This window comes from Formica exsecta, unplaced genomic scaffold (genome assembly GCF_003651465.1).
Source record: "Formica exsecta isolate Colony F162 unplaced genomic scaffold, ASM365146v1 scaffold138, whole genome shotgun sequence".
NCBI classification, from domain to species: domain Eukaryota; kingdom Metazoa; phylum Arthropoda; class Insecta; order Hymenoptera; family Formicidae; genus Formica; species Formica exsecta.
Window position 1 is genome coordinate 1,298,497 of NW_021848711.1, and position 14,016 is coordinate 1,312,512.

At 40.2% G+C, this 14,016-nt stretch overlaps 1 protein-coding gene across 2 annotated transcripts in view; it reads right to left on the minus strand.

Annotated features, from left to right (window-relative positions):
- Nucleotides 1-1,817: 1,817 nt before the first annotated feature.
- LOC115245979 (titin homolog) overlaps nt 1,818-14,016 on the minus strand; it is a 22,139-nt gene continuing 9,940 nt past the window's right edge. Inside the window, exons 4-8 of one of the 2 annotated variants that reach the window (XM_029824519.1) lie at nt 13,563-13,829; nt 10,360-10,709; nt 9,963-10,165; nt 9,433-9,841; nt 1,818-8,781 (exon numbers count right to left, since the gene is read on the minus strand). In XM_029824519.1, coding sequence (XP_029680379.1) covers nt 2,036-8,781; nt 9,433-9,841; nt 9,963-10,165; nt 10,360-10,709; nt 13,563-13,829 — 7,975 coding nt within the window. In that variant the 3' untranslated portion in view covers nt 1,818-2,035. Of the gene's footprint in view, nt 9,842-9,962; nt 10,166-10,359; nt 10,710-13,562; nt 13,830-14,016 lie in introns of both variants that reach the window. The other variant, XM_029824518.1, reaches the window with a different exon arrangement.

The window sequence follows — 14,016 nt, forward strand, 5'->3', positions numbered from 1 at the left end:
ATACTATATTTTCTTATCTATCTATCTAATAGCAACAATCGAGATGCATGTGAAAAATCAATGATATTAAATTATAATAACTTTATGCGCTATTAAAAATGACTTAATAACTTATTCAAAAGTTATTTTAGATACAATTATTAGAGATATTCTGTGCTTTATATATTCCAAGACTTAGTAAAATATAGTAAAAAAATATTATTTTTCTCGATATCTCTTTCGCATATTTATTTTTTTACATATCTCTACGGGGCGTAAAATCTAGTATACGCACCAGAGCCATTATTGTCTATGCAGCCTAGTTTCAGAAAAAATTAGGAACATAATTGAAAGATTTTTTTCTGTCAGACATGACCTATAAAGCTCCATCCATTCGCATTATTTGCGAACAGCCTATAGCCATGCCAACAGTGTTGATATGAAAACGATCCGATTGTCATTATACAGACATACATATACTATATATACACACTCCTCTCTCTTCTATTATATTATTTTGTTATGGCAGATCTTTTGGCTTTCAATTAATTTAATACTGACATCTAAACTGTTTTGATGAATGAGAATGTGAATATGTACAATATTATCTTTCTTAATCATTTTTAGACTAGAAAACAATTTTCATTAATATAATCTTCTTACGAATTAATTAATTAATCTCTGTGACAATTATACATCCATGTATACATGTATATGAGCGTTGTATTGTACAGTGAATAATATTGATAAATATTTTCCTGTCGTGTTCAATTGTGCAAGGGCATTAATAAAATAAATGTGAAGGGGTAACAAAATTCATGCAACAAATAATTACCAACCAATTTTATTCAAAAATTAAAACAAATGTTCGATATAAAGTAAATAAACCAACATCCAGTAGTTGAATTATCCGTTTACAACGGGCATTAATCAACTAAAAAAGAAGGAAGAAAAAATATAATATATAATTTCTAACATATTGAAAGTATATTCTTAGACTTTAACGTTATATGTGCGACAATATAAAATAAGCTCTGAAAATTAAATAAAACATAAGCGAGAGAACTCATCGCCGATATAAAAACTTATACTATTATAGGGCCAGCAAAATAGAGAATAACGTAATACGCGCACTATTCTAATTATCGGACGAAACTAACGTTCCATCAGATCCGATCGTATCACGGATTTAAGCTCTAGTTATTGCTTTGTATACACGTGTTTTAAGAAGAAAGAAATTTGTAATGGGCATCCATCTACCTGTGGACAGACAAAAGTTAGCGATAATCGATATTTTATATATATCGACAATATAATTATATTCACTTGTAACTGCGTCCTAAAAAAGGGATAGCGTATATTAATGTATAACATCGTAATGCCGATATAATGATATACGTAATTGTATATACATATAATATATATATATATACGTAAAAACGTTCAACAGTTTACATTTTTAATATTGCTATACAAGAGACACTTATCATGGTAGATTAAATCTCATTCGTTGATATCGTAATTTAAAAATAACTATAACTACCCGCGACTGTTTTTGCTTAGAATAATTTTTCAACAGATATAAGATAAATTAATTTTTCTCAAGCGCGAGTTTATCACAGCCCGCATTATCGAAATAATCCTTTTCAGATTATCAGTCATGGAAAAATTCGAACACCGTTAAAAGTAAAATTTAAGGTAAAATACGTATTTATTTTATATATATTTTTATAATTATTGTAGTTATTAATATAAAATTAATAATAAATTAATAATTATAACAATTAATTAGCATTATAATTATATCATTTATAATTATCATTACTAATTAATATTACAATTATTAAGTATTTTCTATATCTTTATATACCCAATATAGTCAATATAACAAAATAGAGCTTCCAGAAAACTATATGTATATGCTATATAATGGATATTTATATATTATATATAAATATAACCATTTTTGCAAGAAAAGCTTTAATATCAGAATGCATTAATAAAAGCATAATATTTCTGGAAAATTGAATAAAACATTAAATTTTAATAAGCCAATTTAATTGGATACAACGGGCATGTAAAACTTGTGTTTCTGTGTGTCTCTGGTATGCTTGAAGGGCGCCTGTTTTGCTTCTAAAAGAGTGGCTGGACACGGTCCCCTATGCCTAGGAACGTATTCTCTCTTGTACATGCTAGAATTGACGACACTGTCGTCGCCTAAATTAATATGAGATGCATTCGTTTGCCTCTGTACTCGTTCCACTTTCTGAGAACTCTGCGAGAAGTTACCATAACTCTTCGCTTCGCTCTGCGAATAGAACTTTCCGCCAACAGTCAGGTTGTCATGTCGCACGATTTTCTGCGGGCGTTCGTAGCTGGAGGAGGCCCAAGGATTTACCTCCTTAGAACTACGATGTAGCGAGGTCAAGCTACGTCTATCATTGCTGTGGCTCGAATTGCTGATGTACTGTCCGCTCTCGGCCAGGTTCGAAATACTTTTTCGCTGATCAGCCGCCGTCGACGAGATCGTGTGAAGCGCTTCGGTAGACGTAGTGACGCCACCATTACGACAAAGCACTGCATTATTGACATCAGCCGACGAGGAGGATATCACGTTCTTGCGATGATGACCAATCTTCTTGGCCGAATCGACGTGCGAATGTTCCACGATCGTTTGCCCATTGATCGTCCGCCGGAATTCCGGACTGCTCGAATTATATTGTGCTTGATTGGAGATGGTGTGCTGCTCGTGCTGCTGTCTCGTCGCAGATCTCTGCCGACTTTCCATGTGTTGCATGTTTACGTAATCGCGTTTACTCACTTCCTGATGATGACGCTCGATGTGCTGATGTTGCTGTCTGTGATGTTCGCCGTGCACAGCGTCGATCGCATAACGAGATGTATCTTCTCCTCGTGCGATCTGCCCTCGGTGATTTAGTCCTTCCGTGATCGATCTGTCCTCGACCGTTCGACGAGTCTGCGTCATATTTTGCGATCGCAGATGTTGCTCGTTTAAATGCATTCTCTGATGCTGTTCGTGATGCTGACTGGATGTAGTTTTTCGCGAATCAACAGGCTGCGGTCCAGATCCCTCAATCGGTTGGGGGGTACGATGATCGGTAACACGTTGTGTTTGTTGTTGATGAGTGATAGTTTGGGCATTGGCGACTCTTTGATCGGACTGAGCGGAGGTTGTAGTCCGTTTTATGGTTGCAATAACCGTTCCGTCTGTCAGAGTTTGCGATTCCACGGTTTTTCTCGCGTCGGACTCCATCTGACTCATCTTAGCAGCAATGTCTTTTCCTGTACGCTTCGTATAGGTGTTGTAGTTACGTCGATTCGTCGTAGTCATCACAGTAGTGTCGTCACCAAGCGAAATAGACGATTCCATATGTTTTCGACGATTCACTATTTTATCAGCGGGAGAAGGTTCCTGTTTAGAGGGTGTGTAAGTATCTCGGGTAGTCGTTTTCGTTTCCATAGTGCCGGCGTTGATCTTCAAGTTATCCTCGTGCGACTTGATGTCCGCGCGTTCGCCACGTACGACTGTGTAGGTCGATCTATGAGACGTTGTATCTTCGAAATCGCCCGTCATCTTTAAATTATCTTCTCTCCTCACAACTTCGGTCCTTTCCGTCCTTTTAGGTGTGAAGTCGTCGCGCGGGCGTCCAATAAAGTCACCTTCAGGCTTCAAATTATCGGCGTGACGAATCGGTGTCCGTCGTTCACCGGGACCAACTTTATCCGTGGTGATTCTACGTTCGAAATCACCCTCTGGCTTGAGATTATCCGGATGTTTGATCGGCGATCTTCTTTCTCCGCGGCCGACAACGGTTTTTTCGTATCTGTCAAAGTCTCCTTCCGGACGGAGGTTGTCTGAATGCTTCTTAATTGGCATGCGTTCACAAATCACGTGTACGTAATCGTCTTTGCGACGCACATCGATAAATTCGCCCTCCATTCTGAGATTATCCTCGTGTCTCTTAACATCTACTTTCTCTACTTTTGTAATTTTCTTATAATCATCTCTCGAACGATGAATGTCCATCTCTCCCTCCATACGTAAGTTATCTTCGCGTCGCCGCACTTCCACGCGTTCTCCATTTACGTGCTTGTAATCATCCTTCGGAGACACTTCCATCTCACCTTCGGGGCGAAGATTATCCTGGGGTTTCTTAACCGGCGAACGATCTCCTCTCTTCGGAATGAAATCGTCCTTAGGCATGATATAGAAGTCTCCTTCGGGATGTAGATTGTCCTCGTGTTTGATCGGCGTTCTTCGCTCGGCTGGTTCCACCTTCTTCGGGATACGTTTCGCGAATTCTCCTTTGAGATGAAGATTATCCTTCGGTTTCTTCACATCCGCTCGGTCACCCTTCAATGGCGTGTCTTTCTTCGGTCGACCGACAAATTCTCCCTCCGGATGAAGGTTGTCGGGATGCTTGATGGGCGATCGCCGTTCAGCGGGACCAATGGGCGATTTCGTTGGTCTGTCAAATTCACCCTCGGACTTCAAATTATCCTTAGGCTTTCTGATGATTGCTCGGTCTCCCCTAGTAGGTGCGTGTTCCTTTGGCCGCTGCACAAAATCACCTTCTGGCTTCAAGTTGTCGGGATGTTTGATGGGAGATCTTCTCTCGGCCGGACCTATCGGTGCCTTTTCCGGACGTTCACACACAAAATCACCCTCGGAGCGAAGATTATCTTCGTGTCTGATAATTTTGCTACGTTCGCCACGTGTGGCTCGGTAATCGTCTCGTCGATGAATATCGACAAATTCACCTTCGATCTTTAGATTATCCTCGTGTTGAACAATGTCCACTCGCTCGCGTTTAGAAGTGATCACATAATCGTCTCGTGATCGGTAAACGTCTATATCGCCTTCCATCTTCAAGTTGTCTCGATGCATCACAATTTCGGTTCTCTCTCCTTTCATCGGTTTGTAATCATCTTTCGGTTTACCTACAAATTCTCCTTCAGGCTTCAAGTTGTCCTTGGGCTTCTTCTGGATCGGTCGATCAGTCCGTTTGGGAGTAAAGTCATCCTTTGGTCGTCCAACGAATTCACCCTCCGGATGTAGATTGTCGTCGTGTCGAATCGGCATCCGCCGTTCAGCTGGTCCGATTGGCGATTTCTGAGGCCTCTCAAATTCACCCTCCGAACGCAAATTATCTTTCGGTCTGGTAACATCTGCCCTTTCGCCTTTGAGAGGTGTTTTTTCCTTTGGACGTTTTTCAAACTCACCCTCAGGCCGCAAATTATCAGGATGCTTGATAGGCGTTCGTCGCTCGGACGGTCCGATTGGAATTTTCTCGGGTCTCTCAAAGTCTCCTTCAAACTTAAGATTATCTTCAGGTCTCTTAACATCCATTCTATCTCCTCTTTTTGGAGCTTCTTCCTTAGGCTTGCCTACAAACTTTCCTTCTGGCTTCAAGTTGTCCGGGTGCTTGATCGGAGTTCTTCTTTCCGCTGGACCAATCGACGTTTTCTCCGGTCTTTCGAAATCACCTTCCGAACGCAAATTATCGGATGGTTTCTTTACTTGAGGTCTTTCTGCTGGATGATATTCTTCGTATTTCGGCCGTTCAAATTCTCCTTCCGGTTTCAAATTATCCGGATGTTTAATCGGAGAACGTCTCTCAGCGGGACCAATCGGTTTTTTTTCCGGCCTTTCAAAATTACCCTCGGGTATAAGATTGTCTTTCGGTTTCTTGACATCAGCTCTGTCACCTTTCTTCGGCGCTTCTTCTTTCGGTCTAGAAACAAACTCGCCTTCCGGTTTCAAGTTATCGCGCGGTTTCTTTATAATTGCTTTCTCCGCAGGTTTATATTCTTCAGGTTTAGGCCTCTTCTCGAACTCGCCCTCTGGTTTCAAGTTATCGTGCGGTTTCTTTATAATTGGTTTCTCCGCAGGTTTAAATTCTTCAGGTTTAGGTCTCTTCACGAACTCGCCCTCTGGTTTCAAATTATCAGCATGTTTAATCGGAGAACGCCTCTCTGCTGGACCGATCGGAGTCTTCTCGGGTCTCTCAAAATCTCCTTCCGGCCGTAAACTGTCTTTCGGTTTTTTGACGTCAGCTCTCTCGCCTTTTGTCGGTGCTTCTTCCTTGGGTCGGCGTACAAAATCGCCTTCTGGTTTTAAATTATCTTTTGGTTTTTTAATTTCAGGCCTTTCTGCTTTCTTGGGCGAGAAATCATCCTTCGGGCGGCCTTCAAACGGACCTTCAGGTTTTAAATTATCACGATGTTTAACAATGTCTACACGTTCGCCTTTAACGATTTTGAAATCATCTCGCGTTCTCGTATCGATGAATTCACCTTCCATACGTAAGTTGTCTTGATATTTAGTAATTTCGGTTTTTTCGCGTATCAAGAAATCAATGTACTCATCTCTCGATCTGTATGTTTCTATGTCTCCTTCCATACGCAGATTATCCGTGCGCTTAACAATATCCATGCGTTCTCCTCGCATCGGTCGATAGTCATCTTTCGGCCGGCCTTCAAATGGACCTTCCGGTTTCAAATTATCTATCGGTCTTTTAACATCCGCGCGCTCACCTCTCGTAGGTGTAAAATCTTCTTTCGGCTTACCAATAAATTTGCCTTCGGGTTTAAGATTATCTGAATGTTTAATCGGGCTACGTCTTTCTGCTGGACCAATAGGTACTTTCTCTGGTCGTTCGAAGTCGCCCTCGGGACGTAGATTGTCTTCCGGACGTTTCACCTCGGGACGTTCGGCACGTTTGGGCGAGTAATCATCTTTTGGACGACCTTCGAACGGCCCTTCAGATCGTAAGTTGTCTTTTGGACGCCGAACATCCGCACGCTCTCCTTTACTCGGCTTATAATCATCTTTCGGTCGTCCTTCGAAAGGTCCTTCTGGTTTTAGGTTATCCTCGGGCCGTTTGACATCAGCACGTTCGCCTCTAGTTGGCTTGTAATCATCTTTAGGTCGTAGCCCTTCGAAAGGTCCTTCTGGTTTTAAATTATCTTGTGGTTTTTTTACTTCTGGACGCTCGGCTCTCTTAGGGCTATAATCGTCCTTTGGTCGACCCTCGAATGGTCCTTCTGGTTTCAGATTGTCTTCCGGTCTCTTGACATCGGCACGTTCTCCTCTAGTTGGTTTATAATCATCCTTAGGCCTTCCTATGAAATCACCTTCTGGACGAAGATTATCGTTGTATTTAATAGGAGTTCTACGTTCGGCCGGTTTAAAAGGCTCGACTTTTCTGTCTGGAAATTCTCCTATTGGAAATAGATTGTCAGGATGACGTACGATAGATGCTCTGTCACCAGGACCATAAGGTATTGGCTCAGGTCTTTCGAAATCGCCTTCAGGATACAAATTATCCGCATGTTTAATTGGCGTACGTCTCTCACCAGGCGTATATTGATCTTTAGGACGATCTACAAAATCACCTCCAGGTCGTAAATTGTCTTTCGGTCGCTTTATATCAGGGCGTTCCGCTGTCTTCGGAATGAAGTCATCCTTAGGACGTCCTTCAAACGGGCCCTCTGGCTTTAAATTATCTTGAGGACGTTTAACATCAGCTCTGTCACCGGGACCATAAGGTATTGACTCAGGTCTTTCGAAATCGCCTTCAGGATACAAATTATCCGCATGTTTAATTGGCGTACGTCTCTCACCAGGCGTATATTGATCTTTAGGACGATCTACAAAATCACCTCCAGGTCGTAAATTGTCTTTCGGTCGCTTTATATCAGGGCGTTCCGCTGTCTTCGGAATGAAGTCATCCTTAGGACGTCCTTCAAACGGGCCCTCCGGCTTTAAATTATCTTGAGGACGTTTAACATCAGCTCGCTCGCCTCTAGTTGGTCGGTAATCATCCTTAGGTCGGCCTTCGAAAGGTCCTTCGGGACGTAAGTTGTCTTCTGGCCGTTTTATTTCAGGGCGTTCGCCGCGTTTAGGTGAATAATCATCTTTAGGACGTCCTTCGAATAGTCCCTCTGGTTTTAAGTTATCTTCAGGTCGTTTAACATCAGCACGTTCTCCTCTGGTAGGCTTGTAATCATCTTTAGGTCGGCCTTCGAAAGAACCTTCTGGCCGTAAATTATCTTCCGGGCGTTTAACATCCGCGCGTTCTCCTCTGGTTGGTGTATAATCATCTTTGGGACGTCCTTCGAACGGTCCCTCTGGCTTTAAATTATCTTGAGGACGTTTAACATCAGCTCGCTCGCCTCTAGTTGGTCGGTAATCATCCTTAGGTCGGCCTTCGAAAGGTCCTTCGGGACGTAAGTTGTCTTCTGGCCGTTTTATTTCAGGGCGTTCGCCGCGTTTAGGTGAATAATCATCTTTAGGACGTCCTTCGAATAGTCCCTCTGGTTTTAAGTTATCTTCAGGTCGTTTAACATCAGCACGTTCTCCTCTGGTAGGCTTGTAATCATCTTTAGGTCGGCCTTCGAAAGAACCTTCTGGCCGTAAATTATCTTCCGGGCGTTTAACATCCGCGCGTTCTCCTCTGGTTGGTGTATAATCATCTTTGGGACGTCCTTCGAACGGTCCCTCTGGCTTTAAATTATCTTGAGGACGTTTAACATCAGCTCGCTCGCCTCTAGTTGGTCGGTAATCATCCTTAGGTCGGCCTTCGAAAGGTCCTTCGGGACGTAAGTTGTCTTCTGGCCGTTTTATTTCAGGGCGTTCGCCGCGTTTAGGTGAATAATCATCTTTAGGACGTCCTTCGAATAGTCCCTCTGGTTTTAAGTTATCTTCAGGTCGTTTAACATCAGCACGTTCTCCTCTGGTAGGCTTGTAATCATCTTTAGGTCGGCCTTCGAAAGAACCTTCTGGCCGTAAATTATCTTCCGGGCGTTTAACATCCGCGCGTTCTCCTCTGGTTGGTGTATAATCATCTTTGGGACGTCCTTCGAACGGTCCCTCTGGCTTTAAATTATCTTGAGGACGTTTAACGTCAGCTCGTTCGCCTTTAGTTGGTCGATAATCATCCTTAGGTCGGCCTTCAAAAGGTCCTTCGGGACGTAAGTTATCTTCTGGTCGTTTTACTTCAGGGCGTTCGCCGCGTTTAGGTGAATAATCATCTTTAGGACGTCCTTCGAACGGTCCCTCTGGTCTCAAATTATCCTTGGGTCGTTTAACATCAGCGCGTTCTCCTCTGGTAGGTTTGTAATCATCTTTAGGTCGACCTTCGAAAGGACCTTCCGGCCGTAAATTATCTTCCGGGCGTTTAACATCCGCGCGTTCTCCTCTGGTTGGTGTATAATCATCTTTGGGACGTCCTTCAAACAGTCCCTCTGGTTTTAAATTATCTTTAGGACGTTTAACATCAGCTCGTTCGCCTTTTGTTGGTCGGTAATCATCTTTAGGTCGGCCTTCAAAAGGTCCTTCGGGACGTAAGTTATCTTCTGGCCGTTTTACTTCCGGACGTTCGCTGCGTTTAGGTGAATAATCATCTTTAGGTCGGCCTTCGAAAGGACCTTCTGGCCGTAAATTATCTTCCGGGCGTTTAACATCCGCGCGTTCTCCTCTGGTTGGTGTATAATCATCTTTGGGGCGTCCTTCGAACGGTCCCTCTGGTTTTAAATTATCTTTAGGTTTCTGTATTTCCGGTCTGCGTGACAATATCGGCGTAATATAATCATCTTTCGTGTGAGGTAATGCTTCGAAGGGTCCTTCGGGTCTCAAATTGTCAGCTCTTCTTACAACAATAGTGCTTTTGTAATCCGTCTGATCGAAACTACGATATTGCTCTTGAGTGGTTGTAGTGCTGTCCGTGATATCAGTTTTGCTGTAGAACCGATCGACGTCTTCAGGGTATTTCGGTCGCCACTGAGGTTCGCGCTCAATAACATGAGTTTGGAAATCCTCCTTTATATGAGAGGTACCCTGCAATATAATTTTGTTTTTTAACAATAAAGATATGAAAGAAAATAGGAAAAAATACAATAATATTATAAACATTTTAATCGAAATAAAATTCGATAAATTCATCATTCAAGGTACTAACAGTGAATTCACCCTCTCCCACGGTGAGGTTATCTGTTCGTTTGATGATCTCAGCGCGTTGAATATTGTGATGATCGATATATTGGGACCGCGTCGTCGTTTCATCAACGAAATCACCCTCTATCTTTGTATACGTATTGCGACGTATTGGAGTCGGTCGTTCGCCAGGAGTACCGGTGAAGACTAACTCTGTTGTTGTTGTAGCTGGGAAATGAGAAAATAATTTTTTTTTTATTTGCATTGAACATGCGGACGATTTTACAAAAGAATATTTAATTTGCTACATTTAAAAATCGCTGGATTGTGTGTGTATGTGTATGCGTGTGTGTGCGCGCGGATGAAACTTATAATACAGAAATGACAATTCAATGAAAAATAAAGCAAGTGTGAAAACTTACTATCAAAATCTCCTTCGAGCTTCAAGCTAGCCTGTGGCTTTTTTACAGGTGCTCTCTCACCCTTCGTAGGTGTCTCCTCTTTTGGTCTTTTGACGAATTCACCCTCAGGTTTCAGATGATCTTGTGGCTTTTTAACCGGTGCTCTCTCGCCTTTAATAGCCACATAATCGGCTCGCCTCTGTCCGATAAACTCGCCTTCTGTATGCAAATGATCCTCATGATAATATTTCGTTTGCTTCTCCACGCGTTTTTCATCATAATCCTGGCGATAGGAAGTCACCGTATGCACCGGTTTCTCGTAAGGAAACTCGAACTGTTCTTGAGGCAAGTTGTGCGGGCAGCGATGACGTCTAAAATATTATCATTTGTTAGAATCAGAATAAAAATAGATTCAGTGTCTACAACATGTCTCTCAACTCGTGTGAGACATGAGCATGCTTTGAAAAAACATTTTCGTATTAAAAAAAAATAATGACAACAAAAAACAGTACTTTTAAAGAGCTGCATATACATATTAAAAAATAGAAATATTCATATTTTATTAAACAAAATTCCACCTATACTCTTATGTATATTACAGTACGACAGTATACATATTGTATACCTGTTTAATATTAATAAAGAGAAAGAAGAGCGTTTTCTCTTCGCAGAAAATTCTTGTTATCCGCTTTTGTATTCATCCGAACGAAGCTGGCGCATGACAAAGGCTTGGCGCATACAGAGATTTAAATATGACGCAAAAGGGCATCAATCCTTTTATAATGAGTATAAAGGTCTCTGTGCGCGCTTGTGTCGTGATTTTAAATGTCTCGTTACTCTCGAAGTTAGTATTTGCAGCACGCCATTACCGCGCGCGAGATGGATATAGAAACGAAATCATGATCTCATTGCAATCTGTAGTAAAAACTATATCCCGGATTCATGTAATTGCGGACCTATAGGCAGTTATTGTCACGCAACCACTTGTGTATACCATTATAGACGCCACTCTTTTTTAACAAGGCTCATTAAACTTTCAGATTACGACGATTAGCTCATTCAATACACGACGTTTTAATGATATCATCTTAGATATCATATTAATATTATATCTTTTAATATCATATATTACATATGATTAAAACTAAAAATAAGCATTTTTAAATAATGCGAGAATTACGATAAGCTGGATAAATAATTTTGTGCAATAGAACTTGATTTGTTATAATGCATGCTTGATTCATGCATGTGACACGTAGTGAAAAAAGTATTTAATAGTCAGACTGACGCAATATACGTATTAACGACGTATGACATAAAGTGAATTGTTATTCATACATATTCAATTAATTAAACGTTTTCTTTGACCTGATTATATAAAAAATATTAAATAAGTACGTGTAGAACGTGTGTGATTGCATTAAAAATGTTATAAGATTCTTTCGCCTATAAAATTTTCTTTCGGCATTAATCGCAATTAATTAATGAAAAACTATCATCTCTTCCCTTTTTGAGAGGCGCGCATCACGTATCCCGATGGGGATACTTTACATTTCGAAGGCAATCGGTTGGGTTTATCCGTAGATGGCGAGAGAAAAGAAACGAGTATCCTCGCCAATATTTTATGCAGAGCAATTCGACTTATTTGGAGAACGTGATTTAGCGGGTATGGGATACCCTATTTTTGTATAAGTATATTGAGTAGTATTGACACATTTCCAGTTATTGTCATTCTTTCTTACCCTTCTTTTTACTGTCGGAATGCAATTCCATAAATGTCAGACCTGGTCTCAGCCGAGTATATATTCTCATGTATTTTTTATTGGATAAAACTTTGCGTTACATGTGACGCGTTCTGAACGTTCCTTTAGAGCCGTGTTAAACCAGACGAGAGAAATTATATCAGGTCTCTCAAAGTTAAGCAGACTTACGTAGAAATTTCCGACGACTAATCGCTAGCAAGCAGACGAACCGCAATTACTTCTTGAGACGGTCACGACACGACTAATTTGCTCCGAGCTTACGCCTTTCGTTCGCGAATGTCTGCGCTGTCGAGCCTTTATCTAGGTCAAGATTTTCAATCTGACAAGACTTCACTGAAGTTTACACGCATATACATAAAATATATCATGTAATTACTGTCGTTACTGAAAAGCCACATATACTAAAGTAAAGTTGAAATAGGAAAAATATACAGTTTGCTAACATGTCGAGACTTCCTTTTCATCTCTTGATATTTTCGTATATGAAAAACTTGAGGGAAACTAAAAATATTGCAACTTTAATCTTGTTTTACATAACCAACTGCTCTCCTTGAAAGAAGCGATAAATATCCTTCAAAAATGATGGTGTGTCTAACGCAATTACCAAAGTTGTATCGTAAATTTCTACGATTCGTCATTGTCACATAAAGCTACGTAGGTTGGTAAAGTTCGAATAAGGCAGGAATTCTGTGCGATGACTTGCCATCGCCCATAAACAACTTGCCATAAAAGGATCTGTCTCGTGTCCTACTTTTGCACATTATGAATATGTATATAAAGTATTCTAAAAAGATTGCGAATAAGATATTCTTGCCTTTTTTTAATGAATTTATTATCGATATTTTTATAGCAAAAATTGAATCATATTAAACAAGAATATCACTCGATTAAAACTAATTTAATGGAAAGAAGGGAAACTCTCTTAATAAGAAACTTGTGATCATGTATGAGAAGCAGAGTAAAAATAATACATCTTGCATTACGACAACATTAAAGTGCAACAGGTAGATATATTTATATATCAACGAATGTACGTTCAACTTTGAATAAATCATTTCAATAAATTTAATAGAGTAGGAAATATGGCCTTGAAGACAATCTCCTGTGCTCCTCTCGTGAATTTGCATCTCGACTCCGATAAGTTTTGTATTCTGATCTTGTTAATAGTGTTTCGTAGTAGGTCAGTCATGTTCATCTCCGCAACGTGTAGATAAGTTAAATTAAATCATATTCGCACTAGCTATAGTTGTTAATTATATTCCTCGCGATATATTAGAATTGTTGATGTAGGAGTAATCAGAAAAGAGAAGAGAAATCTTAGAAAATAAAAAAAGGGAGAAATTTTTAATTTTGGCTTAATAAGCAATATATAATTTAGATCGAATTAAATTATATCGGTTTCTCTTTTTTCCCACGCATATTCATGTAAAAAGAATATTTGATTATACAAGGAAGTCTTACCCGCAAGTACAAAGCTCGCAAATACACTGTTCCTTCAAGGGGATTTTCGATAGTATATCCGGCATCGGTCTAGGGCCGTCGGCGTCCTCGTCGAGAGAATCTGGAATTTGATCTCCTCGTTTCGGCTTGTCATCTTGTTCCGGTCTTGTCGGCTTTCCGGGCTTCTCCGCAGGCCAACTTGGCTTGCCAGCCGCTGGTTGTGGTTTTCTAGTCGGCGATGTATAATCACGAAGTTTCTCAGGCGACTTTGGACGGACTTTGGTAGGTCTTTGCAACAAAATTAGATATTAACAAATTATAAATAATTAGTATAATTTTTTTCCCTTTCTTCTTTCTTTTCTTTTTTATTCTTTTTTGTTTTTAAATATATACATATCTTGAGAGAAAACAAGTAAATATAAAGTTAAAGAATGTGATATACATTATAATATAATATATAATAATATATAATTAT